The sequence below is a fragment of the Cyprinus carpio genome, chromosome A21 (assembly GCF_018340385.1).
Source record: "Cyprinus carpio isolate SPL01 chromosome A21, ASM1834038v1, whole genome shotgun sequence".
NCBI classification, from domain to species: domain Eukaryota; kingdom Metazoa; phylum Chordata; class Actinopteri; order Cypriniformes; family Cyprinidae; genus Cyprinus; species Cyprinus carpio.
In genome coordinates, this window is record NC_056592.1 from 3,574,722 (window position 1) to 3,596,977 (window position 22,256).

Genomic DNA, 22,256 nt, shown 5'->3' on the forward strand with positions numbered 1-22,256 from the left:
AACACAGTCCTTAGTTAGCCCATAGACAACAGACAGAACAGTCAGTGTACATACACACATTAACACTACATAAATAACACATGTGCATTGCATGACAAACTGTCATTTTCCCATTGAAACCTTTAGCATATGTAAAGTATCTCAAACAAGATATTACAACTCTCATATAAAAACACTACTAATAACTAATGACATATAATTTACAGATATACTTCACATCTTGCTCCTTATAAACGATAGATAACATCACATAGGTCATGTGATCATGATCATAGATGATGCATGCATACAAGCATCACCAGACTCAGGTTGCATACAAAGGATTAGTAGAAATTTAGTAGTAGAGTAGAGTTTCAGACGGAGATCACAATATCACCAGTCCAACATTCCCAGAGACCACAGACAATATAACATTACATCCCACAGATAGGAGAAACAATATATACAACATCTTTCTCAGAAAAAGATCACACCTGTTTTTTTATGATCCACCATTTTTTCACAAAAAATACCATGGTGTAATGATAGTTGATGCCCAAAAATAATGCATGCAAAAAAAAAAAAAAAAAAAGAAAAAAAAGAAAAGTGATAACATGTTTTGTCTTATATATGTGTTAAAGTGTGTGTCTGTTTATATATTGCAGAGAACAAGTACATAGCCAGTGTCTTCACAATGGATGCTAAAGGCAGTGGGACCGATGCTGATGTCTACCTCAGTATTTTCGGAGAGTTTGGGGATACAGGTCAGTAAAATCAGTCTGTGATTCTCTGGGTGTTATTTTATGTTGACAAAAGGTCAAACTTTAATTGCCTGTAACATTTTAAATGATTGTTAGACATATTTTCACAATTATAAAACATGCATTTATGGTAAACTGTGAGATTATTTTATTTAATCTTATTTTATTTTATTGCCTAGAACAATTTATTTTTTAATTAAACATGCAGTATTTCTTAAAATTACAATACACATATTATTATTATTATTATTATTTTTTTTGACAAATGCTTTACACTTTTCAGTACTAAAAACAGTCAATGTTTCTGTGTATGTGTTAGTTTTTTTATGTTGCACTGTCTTGTTGTGATGACTGCAGGAGAACGAAAACTGGCCAGCGATGGAAAAGACAATTTTGAGCGTGGCAATGAAGACAAATTCACCATCGAAGCACCAAATCTTGGCAGACTTCGAAAAATCACCATCGGACACAATAACAAGGGCTCTTCTGCTGGCTGGGCATGCGATAAAGTACACAAACACACTTTTCATCTTAAAATCTTCATGAAGAATATCTTTGTCTCCGTCCTCTGTTATCAATATGATGTCTTTGTGTTATGGTGATGTGTTTTAGGTTGTAGTAGATGACATGGGGAATAAGGAGCTTTATGAGTTTCCTGTCAATGCCTGGTTTGACATATCAGAAGGGGACGGCAAAATACAAAGAGATGTGCTTGCCGGAGCCACACAACCAATGGGTAAGAACAAACATGTGTGTTTGTATGTTAGGATAAGTGCATCTGATTATAACTGACTTGGATTTGTTTGGTTGTGTAGCGATTGTGTATAACGTACAGGTGATGACGGGTGATATTCGTGGAGCTGGCACTAACTCTAAGATCCACTTTGCCATGCACGGTCGTAAAGGAATTAAGAACAGCGGTAAGTTGTTCCTGGAGGGCGGCACGTTTGAGCGCGCTCAGATCGACATCTTTAACGTCGAGCTGCTGGAGCTGCTCAGCCCGCTCAGCAGAGTCACGATCGGACACGACAACGCTGGGATCAGCTGCGGCTGGTATTGTGAAAAGGTGCGTGCCCGGGCTATAAGGTGTTTTGAAGCTTTCATTACTTATTCATACATACAGCATGTGATCTGTTTCTCTCTTTCTCTCACAGGTGACGGTATACTGTCCGTTCACAGGTTTAGAGCAGGTATTTCCCTGCGGCAGGTGGTTGGATGAAGATGAGGGTGATGGACTGGTGGAGCGAGAACTGTATGAGATGGTCTCACTCAGACAGAAAAAGCAAAAGAGTGAGCAAATGATCAAACTCTACCCCTGTCGAAGCAATTAGTGCATCTTATTCACTAACCACCTACAATCCAGTGCAGCCTGACACTAAATGTGCTGTGTTGTGTTTAAGCTAAATTTAAAAGTTACTGTCATTCTGTTTGTTGATGCAAAAATAGTAAAATCAATAGTGAACTAAAATTAGAATCATAAAAAAATAATAATGTTCATAAAAAATGTAATCAATAATAAAATAAAATAATTTTATAAAAAGTGTTAACATCAATATTATAGTCCACAAAATAATCAAATTTACAAGTAAATAAAGGTATGTTCATAACAAGTAATAAAATAAATTATATGAATGAAAAAAATATGATAAAATGTATAAAAATTAAAAAATCGGTGATAAAAATGTGATTATATTCATAAAAATAACATCAATAATAAAACAATTATATTCACAAAAAATACTAAAATACAATTATATTAATAAAAATAGTAACATCAATAAAAAAATAGTTATATTCATACAAAATAGTAAAATCTCTATTAAAATAAAATTATATTCATAGTAAAAACAACATCAATGATACATTTATCTTAATAAAAAATAACATCAATAATAAAATTAAATTCTAATCACAAAAAAATTATAAGATTTAAAAGTAATATTCCATTGACTCTTACACCGTCAAGACACACAAATTGATCCTCTCTGCATGTTTCTCAGAATTCCCCTGGTCTCTGTGGATCTGGACATCTGAGATTAAAGGTGCAGGCACAGATGCACAGGTGTACCTGCAGGTGTACGGAGAGACGGGCAAGAGCGACGAGATGAAACTCGAGAGCAAATCGGACAGTTTTGAACAGGGACAGTGCGACAAGTTCATTGTATGTCTGTGTGTATCTCATTCTATAAATATGCAGTGGTCCCAAAACATATTAGTATACCAAAGTGTCCGTTTATCTGTCCCATTACAGTAGATAAGAATACATCAGTTGATAAGTTTGATGTTTTATTTCTAAAGCAGTGTCCAGAACTCGAAAATGTTGAATCTTAACAAAATACATTTTTGTATTTGAAATTTTTGCTCTAGATTGAGATGCCTGATATCGGGAAGATACGCAAGCTGAGAATCTGGCACGAAAAGAGGCATCCTTTCTCTGGCTGGCATCTTGGCAGGGTCAGAGACCTGCACTACAGTCTAGTGCACTATTACACAGAAACAATTTGTCCAATTCACACTGCAAACACGATGTTAGCAAGCATGTGTTTTCTCAGCTACTTGTACTGGTACAATTAAAAAGGATTTGTGCACTTTGCTGCTAAACGTAAATGTATTTGAGTTTCACATGCAATCGAAAGAGCTCAATATGAACGCAAACATTTCTCATCAAAGTCCAAATGATCGATACACATTAATTTTATATAGCTTGATATTCTGTCTGAATGTTATCTTATCTGTATTTCTTCTCATCAGTTCTATGAGAAACAACTGAGACAAAGTTGATATTTAAGCAAAATACAGAATTCTGTAATGTGTCCTGAGCTCTTTGCCATAACATTTTCTTCTTGGTCTTTCTGTATAAAGGTGACATTGATGAAGACCCTTACTAGGGAGAAATACTCATTTGTTTGTAACCGTTGGTTGGACATCAATGAAGATGACAATGAGATCGTTAGAGAGCTGCCAGCTACTGGAAAACTTGTGCCAGAAGCTTTACCACGTGAGAGAACTACAAAACACATCCATGCTCTCTTAAAACTTCGAATTAGTGCATTTTTAAGAATCACAAAAACGTGTATTCTTCAGTTTTTAAGAAAAGTATCTACATGTATATACTGTTGCTTTAAAGATCCCAGAATCCAAAACACAAATCTGAAGAACCAATGTTTAAACATCAAGATTTTTTTTTTTTTTTTAAACTTAACTTAAGAACCTAAAACATGAATAATGGTTCATAATAACAATAATCTTCTTTGCTGAACATAAGTGACTTCAAAGAACCATCAAAGAACCTTTATGTGTTTTGGACATGTAAAGATATTATCCCAAACTCAGCCATGCATTATATTAATAGTTTACAGTAGGTACAATACAATTTTACAAAAAAAGATAATGATTTATTTGATTTTTCATATTTCTGTATGTTTTTTTATTGCTAATCCGATAGTTATAAAGTATCGTGTGACGATTTGCACTGGAAACATCAGCGGAAGTGGAACAGATGCCAGTGTTTATTTAAACATCATTGGTGACTTGGGAGACACTGGAGAGCGTCTGATGTTCATGAGCAAAAACAACGCCAACAAGTTTGAGAAAGGAAATGTGAGTAATGGCATGCTGACGTGAAACCTTAAATGTGCATATACACTACCATACAATTTTTTTTTTTTTTAAAGAAATGTATCATGGTTTTCAAAAAAAACATTAAGCAGCACAACTATTTTCACCATTGATAATGAGAAATGTTTCTTAAGCAGCAAATCAAAATGATTTGCTGAAGATCATGTGACACTGAAGACTGGAGTAATGATGCTGAAAATTCAGTTTTACATCACAGGAATAAATTACATATTAAAATATATTTAAATGGAAAACACTCATTTCAAATTGTAATGGTATTTCTGTTTTTACTGTATTTTGATCAATTACTGTAAATGCAGCCTTAATTTAGTTCATATATAAATAAAAAGCCTCATTATTTTAGAGATGATATGTGGATGGCACTTGATAAATGAAACATACAAAATTATTGTCATGTGACAACAATCTACTACTGTTTGAAATATTTATTGCTGAATTGTGTGCTGTTTTCATAAAGTTGTATGCTACATTGCTGTCACATGACCTCATTATGTTGGATGTTAAAGTCAGTGTGAGAGGTCCAGCTATCATCATCATTTTGCATTTTCTAAAATGTCTAAATATGCCTTAACTTTAGGTAATCTGATTAAATATAGACTTGCTGGTGATATTATATCCGTTTAATTTTGAAAATGAAATCTAAAGATAAACACTGGTGCAATGTAGTATGTGTTTTACTCTTTTCTCAGCATGATGAGTTCCTGGTAGAGGCGGCCAACCTGGGACAGATCAGGAGGGTTCGGATTGGTCATGACGGACGAGGCGGAGGATGTGGTTGGTTCCTGGATAAGGTGATGATCAGAGAGGAGGGGCAACCTGAGGCGTCATCCATCGAGTTCCCATGTTACAGGCAAGACAATCTAACATTAGTTTGTGTGCTAAAACATATTTCAAGCTCACTATAAGTACACATATATGTATAAGTATGTATATGTGTGTGTATTTGGCTAGGTAAAGAACATGGGAGAGTGGTCTTTAAGTCAATTATGTAGTTGAGAAAACTGACTCTGGTTACTAATGGACACTAATGAGTGCCGAGGAAACCTTAGCTACACCAATGAGAGAGCTCAGTTACACACACACACACTCATCCTGCACATTTGCCTACTGTATCTCTCTCTGTCTTATCTCAGGTGGTTGGATCGTAATGAAGACGACGGGCAGATTGTAAGAGAGTTAGTCCCTACTGATGATGGTCAGCGTTTGTTTAGTGAGTGAACACACACATACAAATATTAGTGCATACAGAAATGTAAAATGTATGCAATAATGAACCAAAAACCAGCGTGTAAGCTAAGCTAGATACAATAGGTTTTGACATGTGTGTGTTTGTTCCAGCTGTTGGTTATCACATTGCGATAAAGACAGGCAGTATTAATGGTGCCAGCTCAGATTCGAAGGTGTTCGTAAAGCTGTACGGAGAGAAAGGCGACACCAACAAGATGCTGCTGGTCGTCTCCGATAACGACCTGGTGAATTATTTTGAGACGGGACAGACAGACATCTTCACCATAGAGACCTTTGACATTGGCAATGTATGCTACCTGTTCATGTTTGGCCCATTCTCCCAGTCTAAAGTTCTAAAATTCTATTCTATTCTATTCTATTCTATTCTATTCTATTCTGTTCTGTTCTGTTCTGTTCTGTTCTGTTCTGTTCTATCTTCAAATTTGTTCTATTTACATTTGTTATATTGTGTTTTGTGCTGTTGTTCAAATTCACTCTATTCTGTTACTGAACTAATTATATTCTGTTGTATTCTATTCTATTCTTTCTAATGTATATATTTGTTCTAATGTTTGCTGTTGTTTACATTTGTTCTATTGCATTCTATTATGCTGTTCAAATTAACTCTATTCTGTTAAACCCATTCTATTCTATTCTATTCTATTCTATTCTATTCTATTCTATTCTATTCTATTCTTTCTAATGTTCAAATTTGTTCTGTTGGTTAGATTTGTTCTATTGGGTTCTGTTGTTCAATTCACTCTATTCTGAAACTCATTCTATTCTAAATGATTCTGTTAAACTCATTCTATTATATTATTTTCTTTTCTATTCTTTCTAATGTTCAAATTTGTTCATTTTTCATTTGTCCTATTATGTTCAGCTCAAACTATTCTGTTAAACCATTCTATTCCATTCTATTCTATCTTCAAATTTGTTGTTTACATTTGTTATAGTGTGTTTTCTTCTATTGTTCAAATTCACTCTATTCTGTTGTACTAATTATATCCTCAAATATTCTATCAAATAAACCCACACTAATATATTCTATTCAATTCTTTGCTGTTTATATTTGTTCTATTGCAATCTATTCTGTTGTTCAAATTTAATTAAACCGATTCTATTCTATTCTATTCTATTCTATTCTATTCTTTCTCATGTTCAAATTTGTTCTATTTTGTTCGGTTGGTTAGAATTTTTCTATTGTGCTCTGTTGTTCAGCTCACTCTATTCTGTAACTCATGCTGTTCTGTTCTAAATTATTCTGTTAAACTCATTCTATTCTATTATTTTCTTTTCTATTCTTTCTAATGTTCAAATTTGTTCTATTTTGTTATTTTTTTATTTGTCCTATTATGTTCAGTTCAAACTATTCTGTTAAACCATTCTATTCTATTCCATTCTATTCTATTCTATTCTATTCTATTCTATTCTGTCCTTTTCTTTTGTTTGTTTGTTATTTTCAGTTTTGTTCCATTTTTTCTGTTGTTCAGATTTGCTCTATTCTGTTAAATCCATTCTGTTTTGTTCTATTCTGTTCTATTCTATCAGAATAGGTACTGTACATACTAGGTACTGCAAATGTCAAAAATGCAACTAATCATCCAATGTCACAAGAAATTCTGTATAATATTCTGTATAATAATTCTGTGAATAAAGTTCAAACTGTAACTTCTATTCTTCTAAAATAAAATGAATGTTTATGGTCCTGTAGATAAACAGGTTGCTGATTGGCCACACTAACGAGGGTCTGCGAGCCGGTTGGTTCCTGGACAGTGTTCAGATCTGGGTCCCGGTGCACGGGGTGCAGTACATGTTCCCCAGTCACCGCTGGCTCTGTAAGGACGAGGCTGATGGAAAGGTGGAGGTGGAAATCTATCCTAGCGAGACACTGGAGATAGAGAAATGTATGTATATATATATATAAATTTCAGTTCTTGCATTCCCTGGGAATCAAACCCATGTCTCTGGCGTTGTAGTCACTATGCTATTTCAATATACTGCACTCAAAATTGGACTGTTATTAGTTCAAATCCAGCTTTTGTGAACTGAAAATGATTAATCAGTGTTTTTCTAATTGGCAGTGATCAATTATGAGGTTACCGTGGTGACAGGAGACGTGTGGACTGGAGGGACGAATGCAAACGTCTTCCTGCAGATTTACGGTGAGGAGGGGAAAACCGAATTAATACAGCTCAAGAGCCGATCCAACAACTTTGAGAGAGGAACCACTGAGATCTTTAAGGTGAGTTGTAAATGAAAATCTATTTTTTTTAAAGCTAAGTGACGTTTCTGGAATCCAGTTGCTTGTGTCTGAAGAGATGCTCTCTGATTGGTTGATTTAATCGAGGCCTTAGATGTGGGACGGGTCTATAAGATCCGGATCGGCCATGACGGCTCGGGAATAGGGGCTGGATGGTTCCTGGAGAAGGTGGATGTTAAACGACTGGTCATGGCAATGGTGAAACCAGAGAAGAAAGAGGAGGACAAGAAAGACAAGAAGAAGAAAAAGAAGAAAAAGGTCAGTTAGGGGCAAATCAAATTTTGCTTTTGAAATAAGACCTTAATTTAGACTTTGGGAGGATACTGGGAGATACCAGATTTAACATTTTTAGAACCAGCATTTGAAAAACTAATACTGATTGACCATTAATCTGAATATTTACGATAATCTAATCATCTCTAGGAGGAAGAAGAGGAATCCCCAGGTGAATTGAAGGAGGTTGTTCGCGCTTTCAGTTTCCCATGTGGCCGATGGCTCGCTCGTGATGAAGAGGATGGAGAGATACTCGTGGAGCTGAGTGCTGAGGATTATGAAGATCTGGAGGGTATAGAGAGAGATTTAAAGCTTCACAATAAAAAAGTAGAAAAAGTGTATATAAAAAATAAATACATTTTAAGAAAATGAATAATTTATTTAAATTTTACAAACTAATTTACATTTATTTATTAATAATTAATTAATTTAAATTAAGATTATTCTAATATTTTAATATAATTAATACATTTATTCATTTTAAATACATGTTTTATTTCAGTAAAAATGATTTAACTTAAAGTAAAAAAATGTAATGTAACAGTTCTTTTCGTGAAAAAAAAGTGTGCTTGTGCTGATTTGCTTTGAAAGACATTTGATTAAAAAAAAATCTAATTAATTTGTTTGCTATTTTATTATCTAATACAATGAGACATTCTTCAAAATTCTTGGGGTCACAGTAGCAGTGTACCATCTGATACCTTCAACAGAAGTGCATTTTGAGAAGACATTTGTGTGTTCACGTGTTTTAGAGAACTCATACGAGGTTCATGTGTATACTGGGGATATGCTGGGGGCCGGAACAGATGCGGGTGTTTACATCAACATCTATGGAGAAATGGGCGACACAGGCGAGAGAAAACTACGCAAGTCCAACCACCTTAACAAGTTTGAGCGCAGACAGGTGAGTGGAACAAAACACCCACACAATCACGTTGTATACAGAATGTATCTAAATGCAGATGATTTTCAGGAGGACGTGTTCACAATCACTGGGATGGATCTGGGGCTGCTGAAGAAACTGAGGATTCGTCATGACAACAAGCAGGCAAATGCTGCATGGTACCTAGACCGCGTCGAGATCTTTGATACCAAAGATGAAACCATGTGAGTGTCATGCACATCGCTCGAAACACGTAATGTATATCTCATTTGTTACAGATTGTAACATTTCTCAGAAGAATTAAAAATAGATGCAATTGAGTAAATTGTTGATGTAAAGTAAGAACTTAGAGTTGTATAGTTAATATTGTTAGCAGTTATTATATTGGAAATTCCAGATGAGAAATGTTTGAGCTCATATGAATGTCTCTGACTTTTGATTGCAGAAATTGCTTAAAATATTAATTTTAAATAAATGCATTTTAAGGAAATAAAACATTTATTTAAAATGTATAAATTAATGAATACATTGAAATTTAAGTAATTTCTTTTTTGTATCATTAATGTATATTAATATTTTGAATTAGATGGTTTTTTAAATATATTTCATATTTTATATTTTATTTTCCTTTTAATTTTAGTTCAAGTTTTAGTAATGTATTGTGTGCTCTTGTCATTTTTAGATTAGTTTTAATTATTTTAATACTTAAACCTTAAACTAAATGAAAATGAGAAATGTTGCCTTGACTAATATATATATATATTTACATTTTCTTCAGTTACAGTTCATATTTATTCTATTTCAAGTACTGAACATGTTTTTTAATTTGATGCATAAGTCTAAACTTGCCCAATCTAATCTAATTAACAGCTAAAGAGTAACAAGTGACATATTAAAGCGATCTCATTAGTGATTTCTCTTTCTTATAGAATGTGTTGACCATGTTTTCTTTGCGTGTGCTGTTCAGGTATTTTTTCCCCTGTCAGCGCTGGTTGGCGGTTGATGAAGATGACGGGCAGCTGGGCCGTGAGTTAGTGCCCGTAGACGAGGCTTTCATGAAGAGAGATGAAGATGATGAAGAGGAGTCATCGCCTGCTCAACTCGGATTAGAGCAAAAAGGTTTTGAATGTTACACAAGCGTTCTGCTTTAACCTAATGGCATTTGCTCATTGCATTGATATTACATTGATCATGTCTGTGTATAGCCATGTCAACCACATTCACAATGACAGTAAAAACAGGGGAGAAGAAGAGCGCCGGGACAGATGCAAACGTTTATGCTATTCTTTATGGAACCAAAGATGACACTGGTAACTATGAAAACAATTCAGACTGTACTATTAGTATTAACAGCCCAGCAGCTACTGAAAAGTGTGTTTGTGTGTGTCAGGTCTCATTAATCTAAAGGCGTCTAAGAACCATAGCAACAAGTTTGAGTTGGGAATGATTGAAGAGTTCACCATAGAGGCAGTGGACATCGGAAAACTCAAGAGAATCCGTATCGGACACGACAACGCAGGTACACACATTCACACACTCATATTAGACATCACTCTTGATTGTTTACAAATACGTTGAATCTGCATTCTGTAGATGCAGTTGAGTTCAAATCTGTGCATTGATGATTGACATGTGTGCGTGTGATCGTTTGTGTGTTTACACTGTAACGAATCGATGTTCTTTTTACAGCAAAAAAACAAAAGTAATGTGCAACCCTTCCTAAAAATGCACTTCCTGTGTTGTTATTTAAAGTCAGGCTATGAGTTATAAACTGTATTTGCACTCTAAAACATAATTTTAAAGAGGTTTTTGATTCTAGACATTTTTAGTTATTTTCTTATATTGAAAATTCATAATTATAAAGTGGAAATCATCTCTTATGCATAAAAAACACTACCGTTCATTTAGGGTTGGTTTAAAAAAGAATGGAATACTTTTATTTAGCAAGGCTGCATTAAATTGATCAAAAGTGACAGAAAAGACATTTTAAAAGTTTCAAAAGATCTCTATTTCAAATAAATGCTGTTTTTTTTTCTATTCATCAAAAAATCCTGAAAATACATATTAGAATGATTTCTGAAGGATCATGTGACACTGAAGACTGGAGTAATGATGCTGAAAATTCAGCTTTAAAATGACATTTTACAATATGTTAAAATTAGAAAACATTTATTTTAAATATTAATAATATTTAAAAAAAAAATATTAATCTTTTACTGTATTTTGATCAAATAAATGCAGCCTATGGTGACTTCTTTCAAAAACATGACAAAAAACGTTCACTTGTATTGTAAAACATATTTAAAAACATATTTAAAAAAATTAACAGTTTAAATTAAGTGATGTGCATGCATAATGAATTCAGTAAGGTTTGTGCATGCATAAAAATTAAGATTTATTCATATCTATATGAATAGGTGTCTGTATTTTTGTCTTTTATGCCTTTATGTCTTTTTTTTGCATTAAACTGTCGCTTAATTTGTTATAATTTAATTTGACTGGTTTTCTTCTGAATCTCCAGTACAGGCAGCATTGGTGTAAATCCTACAGACAATTACTTACAGTGTACATGTGTGCATGTGGATGTTGCACATGTCTCTTTGTGTGTGTGTTGTCCTGTTTTCTCAGGTGCGTATCCAGGCTGGTTTCTGGACTGGGTAGAGATCGATGCTCCGTCTCTGGGTCAGCTTCTGCGCTTTCCATGTGGCCGCTGGCTGGATAAAGGAAAAGACGATGGTGCCATTGTCAGAGACCTGTACCCTAATGAACTGCAGACAGTTCTATACACACCCTGTATGATTCATGTTCATGTAGATAATTATAATTAATGATTACAGACTAATACTAAGCTGTATTTATCTTAACTTACTTTTCTTTGTCATGTGATTTCATGTGTAATAAATACAGACAGATGCAAATTTGTGCCACAACACTCATAGACAGACCTACACAGGCTGTCTGTGATTCATGTGCTTTGCTCTTTTGTGTTGTAGTTGTTCCCTATGAGATTAAAATCTTCACCAGTGATATATTTGCTGCGGGAACGGACGCAGACGTCTTCATCATTCTGTACGGGCAGAACGGAGTGTGTACGTCTCAGAAATCTCTCTGCGTCAATAAGAGAGAGAGGAGGATGTACTTTGAACGAGGGGCCGAGGACATGTTCATCGTAGAGGTAAATGAGCAGATCATCTCTGTGCAGTACAAAGCTGTTGGGGTTAAAAAACAATGCTAGTTGTCCTGCTTTATGTGCTGAGTTTTGCTGGTAAAGTTTTGTTGCTGGACTAACAACAGACCTGTACAAACTGGCATAAACCAGCTTTTAGTATCAATGAGAATCTATTATAGTTTTTACAAATATTTTGAAAACTTTAATTTACTTAAATTTTAGTCATTTTGTTGTATTTTTGTAATTTTTTGTATTTTTTTTAAATCTCAATTTAAATGTTTTAGTCATTTTAGTATAGTTTTAGTTCCATTAGTACATCAAGTCAAACTAAATTAAAATGTTGCCTTGGCAACTAGTTGAATTTTTTTTTTATGTTTTATTTTATAAGCAATGAAAATGTTTTTTTTCCCCTACTTTTAATTTTACATTCAATTTAAACATTCAGTCTAATTATATGCTTCATCTGTACACTGAGTAGAAATGCATCTTGGTCCTAGCTTCATCTGTACATTTTAGCTTTTCTATTAATAATTAAAATTCGGCTTACACTGACAGCAGTGATGTTGATGTTGACTTTGGGCTTCTGTAGTTGGAGGACATTGGTGATATCACTGAGAAAATCCGTATCGGTCACGATAATCGAGGGGTGAATCCTGGCTGGCATTTAGACCGTGTGGAAATTCGCAGGCTGCTTCGGAAAGGAAAGGTATTGCTCATTTACCTACCATACTTTACCAAACTCTTTGGTTTGACAGAGTTAAACAGCTTGTGTACAAATCTGCATCTACTGTGCAGTTAAACAGGACAAACAGCAAACTGTGGCTGGTCCTTGGTGTGAACAGGCTTTAATTGCCAATCTAAGCCAAAACTTGGACCCGACACGCTGCAGATAAATTTGTCTTCATCACAACTGCCTGACCAGATACATTGGTCTTAATTCTGGCAACGTGACACGTGGTTGAGTCTAGAATGTTCCCGTCTGGCTGTGGAAAACCTTCTTTTCCTCTCCACTGTCTGTCGTACACCCATTTCATTGACCCACATCTTCTCTCTGTTGCTGTTTGTATAATTAGTTCCAGTGACTAATCTTCTCTGACCTGTCTCTCCACTCCAGCGCTATCTGTGTACAGTAGAGGAGTGAAACACTGCCTCCTCTGTAGCTCCGTCAAGCACATCACACCAGCGTGAAACTCTGATATCAACATGCACGTCCACTGTTACCAGCAGAAACTGTTTATTTTAACTCTTTACAGTGCCGTTCAGTAAGATTTTTTACTTTTGCTCTGCAAGGGTGCATTGAATTGATCAAGAGTGAACATAAAGACATTTATAATGTTACAGAAAATTTTTAGTTCTAATAAATACTGTTCTTCGGAATTTTCAATTCATTAAAACATCAAGAAAAATGTATCAGTTTCAATAAAAATATGAAGCTTTCAGCATTGATAATAATATTAAATATTTCATGAGCAAATCAGCGTATTAGAATGATTTCTGAAGGATCATGTGACACTGAAGTCTGGAAAAGTGATGCTGAAAATTCAGCTTCGCATCACAGGAATAAATTACATTTCACAATATATTTAAATAAAAAGCAGTTACTTGAAATTGCAATAATATTTCACAATTTTTACTGTATTTTTGATCAAACAAATGCAGCTATGTTGAGCATAAAAGATTTCTTTTAAATAAATCTTACCGACCCTAAACTTTTGAATGGTACAGTATATTATATATTTTCCTTCACACAGCCTGTTTGACAGATTTTGATATTCGATGAATTTCTGATGATTATTTCATGGATTGGAGGATTATTTTACTGAAATGTAAAACTAGCCTCCTCTACCCCTAATTTCCGGACCAACCTGGTCAGTTTACCACTAAACATGTAGTCCTAAACTGAGATGGTCCTCACTCCACCCCTAAACTTACCAATCTCCACCCCCAAGGTGTGGATCCAACCACGCCCCCTGGATCTTGTGTTCTGCACAACAGTTAAAGGATCAGGATAAAATATCACAACACATTTAACCTTTGAATAATCACTTCATAGTATCATTAATCTAATTTCCTCTAATAAAATGTAAAGGACTTATATTCAAAATGCCAAAACTCAAAAATGTGTGTGCACATGCAGGGCTCTGAGACGGCGATATTCCCGTGTGAGGGATGGTTAGCTCGCTCGGAGGAGGACGGCGAGACGATTCGAGAGCTGGTGCCGTCTGACATCATCGTGGAGAAACTTTCACGAGACGGAACCCTCAAAGTCATCGAGACGGAGGTGGACGACGCGCTGGAGAGTAAGTGTGTGACAGTTTTTTTATTTAGAATTGGCTAGATGTATTATATTTATGCATTCAGCAGACACCTGGTTTTATGCAAATGCAAATGCATTTTTTAGTTAATTCATTACCTGGCAATCGAACCCATGACCTTGGTGTTGCAAGCACTATGCTCTACTATTTGAGCTACAGGAAGACTATTGCATACAGTATATGTGTGTGTGTGTGTGTGTGTGTGTGTGTGTGTGTTGCAGTACACACATATACAGTAGCGGTGACCACCGGGGATGTGTATGGAGCAGGAACCGATGCCAACGTGTTCATCACTCTTTACGGAGACATGGGCGATACTGGAGAGCGTAAACTCAGAAAGTCTGAGAACAGCAACAAGTTTGAGAGAGGATCGGTGAGACACACAAATAATAAAAGTATTACTGACCCCAAACTTTTCAACAGTAGTGTACTTGCCTTCTGATTGGCTGCTGACAATGATTGCTTCTGGTTGGTCAGGTGGACACATTCACTCTGGAGGCCGTGGATCTGGGCCAGGTGTTCAAGATCCGCGTTCGCCATGACAACAGCATGTTGAGTGCTGATTGGTACCTGGACCAGGTGGAAGTGGTGGACCAAGATACAGATGAAGTTTTTCTGTTTTTGTGTGAACGATGGCTTTCGAGAAAGAAGGAGGACAAACGGATCGACAGGGTGTTCTATGTTAAGGTCTGCCTGCATGTGTGCATGCGTGCACCCGTGCATGCATGCGTTAACAATGTTACAGCATTACAGACTAGTCCAGAGCACATCTGGATGTACAGTATATACTGTGTGTGTATATGTGTGTGTAGGGGTATGAGGGAGAGCGAGAGACTGCCTTCTGTCCAATTAAAAAAGTGACAAATCTGGACAGCAACATGAACAAGAAAAACAAGAAACGGCATTCAGAAGAAGAAGAAGATGGGGAAGGATCATGTATGTATGAGCATATAGAGTCCCACTCCACAACATACAGGGGGCTTCAAAGGTCTGAGACTATCAATTGTTCTATTTTGGATTTTCATTTTATTTAATATAATATTTTCATTACAAAAAACACTTTACAAAAAGATCTCATTTGTTAACATTAGTTAATGCATTAACTAACATTAGCATTACAGACGAATTTAAGCTATTGGTAACACTTTACAATAAGGTTCCATTAGTTAATGTATTAACTAACATGAACAAACTATGAACAATACATTTATTACAATATTTATTAATCTTTGTTAATGTTAGTAAATGTAAATACAGTTACTCATTATTTGTTCATGTTAATTCACAGTAATTTAACTAATGTTAACAAGCACATCTTTTGATTTTAATAATGCAATAGTAAATGATAAAATTAACAATAACTAAGATTAATTAATGCTGTAGAAGTATTTTTTCGATTTAAAAAAATAAAATAAAATGTTTTTAATTAACATGTCAATTTATAATTGAAAATATTTAATTTAATTTAATTTAATTTAATTTAATTTAATTTAATTTAATTTAATTTAATTTAATTTAATTTAATTTAATTTAATTTAATTCCCTGGGAACCTCTCACAACACACTTGTGTTGTAAAAGTTGTTGCAAGAGGAAACGCCACTATTTTCTAGTGCAATTTAATATGTGGGAAGACATTAAATGTTGTGTGTGTGTGTGTGTGTGTGTGTGTGTGTGTGTGTGTGTGTGTGTGTGTGTGTAGTAATTCCGTACCACTTCTCGGTGACGACGGGTTTGGATCGGGATGCTGGGACGAGCAGCCGAGTGTATGTCATCATCATAGGAAAGAAGAACAAGAAGACAGACCACCTCTGGCTCGACTTGGACGGGAAAACCGGATTCATGCCTGGATCCTTGGATTACTTTACCTGTTTCGGAACTGATGTTGGTGACATCAAGAAAGTGGAAGTAAGGGAAAGCGCACTCACAGATTCTGTAGTTTTTCATTTCAGTATGTATAGATACGGTAAGGTGTCAGATTGTTGGTTTGTGTTGTGTGTAGCTGGGTCATGATGGGGCGACTCCAGAGAGCTGCTGGTTAGTGGAGGAGTTGACTGTCGAGGTGCCGACTAAAGCAGTGCGCTACGTGTTTCCATGTAACTGCTGGTTGGCCAAAGACAGAGGAGACGGACTCACTGCCCGCTTCCTAGATGTGCAGGATGCAGAAACTGTTAATATCCCACAGAAGGTACACCATTTCCTTCTACCTTCAAAATATTAAAAGCTCATGTAAGATTTTTATAGATTCATTTATTCTTTAGGTGCACTTTATTAAACATAAACAATTTAAATACACAATACACCATTTAAATACTGTAAATCTCCAAGGCTGCATTTATCTGATCAAAAATTCAGTAAAAACAGTAATACTGTAAAATATAATTATAATTTAAAGTAGTTATTTTCTATTTGAAAATATTTAAGGATGTATTTTTTTCCTGTGATGCAAGACTTCATTTTCAGCATCATTACTCAAGTCTTCAGTGTCACATGATCCTTCAGAAATCATTCTAACATGCTGATTTGCTGCTATATACTACAGAAAGTGTACTTCATGAAAGATGTCTTTCTCCTAGGTGATCTATCAGGTAACGGTGATAACAGGAGATGTCCAGCACGCAGGTACAGACACACAGATCTACATGACTGTGTTTGGAGTCTATGGCACGTCAGAGGAAATGTTGCTGCCCAAATTAGAGGACAGGTACACACATGCACAAAGATGCCATTATTGCAAGATAAATATAATGTTTTCATGCAGTTTTATTTTTTATTTTTTTAGATTTTAGTGGAAAAAAATACAGTTAGAATGTAATGTAGCGCATTGGTTACCTGCAGTGTTGTCTTATAGACATTGATATACTACTATATTTTTTTAGACTTAGATTTTTTTTTTCACTTTAATTTTAGTTAGTTTTAGTAATTTTGTTGTTTATTTTTATTCTTTTTTTTTAAATGTCTATAGTTTTTTATTATTATTAATTAAGTTTTAGTTATTTTAGTACCTCAGTAAAAGTATTTCATCTACATAAAAAATAGGTGAAATAAGTTTCAAGTAACAAGATTTTTTATGGCTTTATGGCGACCACGGTCTCTTAAAAATGATGCATAGAAACATGTTAAAACGATCTCATTTTTGTGTGTTTTATGTGTGTAGGTTTGAACGAGGGCAGAAAGACACATTCAATCTGGAGATAGAGGATATCGCTCCTTTGAGGAAGATGAGAGTGCGTATAGATGGTTCTGGAAGCAGACCCGACTGGTTCCTGGATAAGGTTTGTAAGAGGAAGTGACATACGTATACTGTAACTTCCCAAGCCTTTAAACGTATTAATCTGTGCATGTATGTAGATGGAACTGCATAACCTGCAGACGGATGAAGTGGCGTTATTTACGTATGAGGAATGGCTGTCTCGCTCATACGGGCCCAAGCGAACTCTCATATGTGAGATGCCTGCCGTTATTAATGACGAGGAAATGGTGGAGCTCACCACTTACAGCGTTTCTGTGAAGACCAGTGATGTAACTGGTACGCACTTCCTTGTAACGGTCTATAACTACCTCAAAACACTTCTTCGATTGATTGTGTTTGTGGTCACAGATACAGCAGATTGTAACCTGTGATTGGTTGCCTTTTAGCGGCTGGAACTGATGCTAACTTGTGGATGATTATTTTTGGTGAGAACGGTGACACTGGAACGCTGGCTCTAAAAGAAAGCAACAACACCAACAAGTTTGAGCGCAAACAGACGGACACTTTCCGTTTCCCCGACATCCTCAGCTTGGGCGAGCTCTCGAAAGTGCGCATTTGGCACGACAACTCAGGTGAGCCAATCAGAGCGCTCATGATGAGCATATTAGCCAGTTAAACTCATAAAACTGTCATGAAGAACTGTGTATGTTTATATGCTCAAAACAAGTGTGTGTGTTGACAGGTGTGGCTGCTGGTTGGCACTTGGAGTATGTGGACGTGCACGATGACATCTTGGGGAAGAAGTTTCGTTTCCAGTGTGATCGCTGGCTCGCCAAGAACGAGGGTGATGGACAGATAATGAGAGAGCTGCCGTGTGCCAACAACGATGCAGTGGATTTCGATGAAAAAACCAGTGAGACACACTCACAAATGGAGATGAATAGAAACAGAATTCAGTTGGACTTCATAACAATTAGTCATTGATTAACTGTCCCATTGGCAATCCATAATGTGGCGTAATTCCTAGTGAAACAGAATATTAAACAAACTGAATGCATGGAGAAGTGTCTCTGGATGACAGGTGGTTGAGGGAAATAAGATTATTTAATGGACATTATTTATTTGGAATAACATGCACAGATGAATCATGCACTAAAAGATCAGGAACATGTATTGAAAATTACATTTAAATGAGTTCATTGTTGAATTAGTTAATTGTAAATGTTGAACTTTTCATTTTATATATAAATATTTTAGATCTGTAAAAATTGGATGTATATGCATGCATATTTGTGTATGTATGTATGCATATATATATATATATATATATATATATATATATATATATATATATATATATATATATATATATATATATATATATATGTACAAATAATACAATTTATAAAATTATTATATACATGTAAGATTAAGAAGCTGCTTCAACATTGATAATAATAAAAAACTATTAATTAGATTTTTTTTTTTTTTTTATCAGTTATTAATGATTGTTTATTAATTATTAATTAATGACACTGGAGTAACTTTCCAGCTTTCCATCACAGGAATAAATTACATTTTAAAATATATTACAATAGCAAAAAGTCATTTCAAATTGTAATAATATTTCAAACAATTAAATGCAGCCTGGGGGAGCGCAAGAGACTTGCAAAAATATTTACAAATCTTGTTTAAATTTACTTAAGTAAATCTGAAATTCTATATATTAGATTTGTTATAATGACGTGTTTCGTTTAATACAGAATATGAGATCTTGGTCACGACAGCAGATACGGATGATGCTGAAACCAAAGAAAACACCTGCATCGTTCTAGAAGGGAAGAAAGGACGTTCTAAAGAGTTTATGATGGAGAACTCGACTAAAAAGAAGCGTTTTTTACGGTAGGTGTACATTTGTTTCTGTGCTGGTATTCATTATTCATTGGTTAACATGCATTATGCTGCTACATGTGTGATTTCAGAGGCGCTTCGGACCGCTTTGAGTTCTCCTCCAAGGAGCTGGGAGACATTGCTAGCATCTGTCTGGGACACATCCCTAAAGATGGCAAGAAAGTTAAAGCTGAAGCCTCCTGGTTTGTGGAGGAGGTTGTTGTCACGGAGAAGGAGCTGGGAAATAAGTGAGTGACCTTTGACTTCAAAGGGATAGTTCACCTCAAAGTAGGCTTCATTTACTCACCAAGTTTTTCCAGACCTCTATGAACTTCTTTCTTCTGTTGAACACAAAAAAACATGTTTTGAAAAATGCTGGTAACCAAACAGTTGCTGGTAGCCATCGTCTTCAATAGTATGGGAAAAAATACAATGGAAGTCAATGGCTAACGGCTTAAATTATGGTTTAAACCTACATGTTCTTTACTATCCATAATCTGTCCTATTTCACTCAGGTATATTTTCCGTTGTGACACCGCCATCCCTCTTTCCTCAAAACGGGACGAGTTCCAGACCTTCGAGTGCAGCAAGTTCATCGAGAGCTTCACCAGCAAGGCCCAAAGCCTCGTACCTGTAAAATACGAGATGATTGTAATCACGGGCGACGACAAGGGCGCAGGAACTGACGCCAACGTCTTCATCACCATCTTCGGATCCAACGGCGACTCTGGTAAAAGACAGCTTACCAAAAAGTTCCAGAACCTGTTTGAGCGCGGCAAGACGAACCGGTTTATTCTGGAACTGCTGGACCTGGGCGAGCTGCTCCGCATGCACGTGGAACACGATAACTCCGGACTCAGTCCTGGATGGCTCCTGAGCAGGATTGAGATTACAAACACGGCCAACGCTGTGACCACGATCTTCTTTTGTGGGAAATGGCTGGACAAAAACAAAGCGGACGGGAAGATAAAGCGTGTGATCTATCCAAAGTATTGACATTTAATCAACCAGTCAATGGTTCGCTCAGTATTACTAGTGAATATTCATTACACGACATGCTCGTATCAACGATCCTTTGATTGTTTACTCACACTAATGTCGTACCAAACCTGTATGACTTTGAAACAGATAAGAAGATCTCAGTGTTTTTTGTCCATACTGTGACAGTCAATGGGGTCCAATGTTGAAAGCCATACAAGTTTGGATGTTCATTTTTGGGTGAATTATCCTTTATAGGTGAGGTAACCTTTATGATGTTAAAATACTTTTCCAGCCGCAGTTTAATGTCCAGCTATAAGTAAACCATGACTGAGTGGATGGTTTTGAGCTATAGCTGCGTTTCATTCAACGTCTTATTCCTACTGCAAAAGACTACCAACTTGAAGTCTGAATTCTTGGACTTTTGAAATTCTTTTTGTCACTAATGGGTTAAATTGTAATGAAATTTCATTGAGATTCCTTATTGTTTTTGCTTTTTTGTTGCTAAAAAAGTTGGGAATTTTGCAGAGAAAAAAGACCAGCATCTTGTCAATAGTGTAAAGATGCATGAAGCATGAATTGGAAAATCTTCAACACATTCGAAATCTGTATTGGATATCATTTGCATTTTTGGGTGAACTATTCCTTTAAGTAAAAGGTGCGGTTGCATTTACTGTTGTTTGATGAATTTTCGCAGGAGAAAACTGGTTCAAGTTGGTCACATGGATTCACCGCATTTTGAAAGTGACTTACTGCATCGCTACACTATTGACAATAAACAATGGACCTTTTCTTGCATGTGAAACTTTGCCAATATGATGCAGGGGTTAATTAAAACTGACTGTCCTTAAGATAGATATTGAGAGCACTGTAATACTGATACTTGGTTCCACTGAAGTGAATGGCAGCTGATTTTCTGTGTCATCTCAAGAACAATTTGAACAGGTGAATGAAGGAGTAACTGAGTTTACGCCTTCATTTCTAACTGGCCAATTAAATGCACTCTGCATTCAGACCACATGCATCACTCAATAATGACAGGATTTTGGTTTCATGAGCGTCCAGCCTGCGTGAGATTCACCTCAGCTCAGCTCTTCTCAAATCATTCAGAAAACTTTGGAAACCGCTGAAATGGAACAATCCAGTCTTTCGCCCATCTTCCAGAGTGCCACCTCCCTGGATGTACATCACCAGTGTGCCTCTAAAGACTTTGTATGATTTGATGGATGTGTGAAAGAATACATTTTTGTTTGTATCAGTTCATATTTTGTACATATTGTTACCTCTGTGAGGCTGTAAGGAGTGCATGTGTGTGCAATGGTTTGTGCAGTAAAACTCAACCCTGAATCCACTCTCCCTTTTGATGATTTTTTAATATATTTCAGCTAGTTTTATCACTCCATTAATAACTCAGTATTTCTCTTCTAGACTGAATGGTTGGCCATGGCAAGCACATACATCATACTGGAGTTCAAAACACACATTAATAATTCCTCAAACCATGTGTCTTTTTTGAAACAAGTTGTTCCTTTTAATTTCAAAGCGATCAGACTTTTTTTGTTCAGGATTCTCATTAATAGAATTAATAATACAAAAATATTTTGTAACATTATAAATGTCTTCACTGTCACTTTTATGGATTTTAATCCAGCTTTGCTGAATAATAGTATATAAAAATATCCCTGACT

General features: G+C 35.6%; 1 protein-coding gene across 1 annotated transcript; it reads left to right on the plus strand.

Annotated features, from left to right (window-relative positions):
- Window positions 1-631: 631 nt before the first annotated feature.
- LOC109046255 (lipoxygenase homology domain-containing protein 1-like) lies at window positions 632-21,919 on the plus strand. The gene is given in 38 exon segments (XM_042778608.1): window positions 632-743; window positions 1,098-1,249; window positions 1,353-1,476; window positions 1,556-1,806; window positions 1,895-2,030; window positions 2,741-2,901; window positions 3,108-3,194; window positions 3,603-3,738; window positions 4,186-4,340; window positions 5,069-5,229; window positions 5,513-5,589; window positions 5,718-5,914; window positions 7,321-7,513; window positions 7,691-7,855; window positions 7,928-8,127; window positions 8,293-8,434; window positions 8,895-9,046; window positions 9,116-9,249; window positions 9,993-10,144; window positions 10,231-10,335; window positions 10,416-10,544; window positions 11,654-11,818; window positions 12,019-12,200; window positions 12,784-12,900; window positions 14,332-14,494; window positions 14,731-14,882; window positions 14,987-15,196; window positions 15,322-15,445; window positions 16,210-16,415; window positions 16,510-16,695; window positions 17,084-17,211; window positions 17,665-17,782; window positions 17,859-18,036; window positions 18,147-18,332; window positions 18,443-18,613; window positions 19,464-19,602; window positions 19,683-19,838; window positions 20,106-21,919. Coding segments are annotated over 38 exon segments (6,141 nt in total). The 5' UTR covers window positions 632-673; the 3' UTR covers window positions 20,587-21,919.
- Window positions 21,920-22,256: the final 337 nt, after the last annotated feature.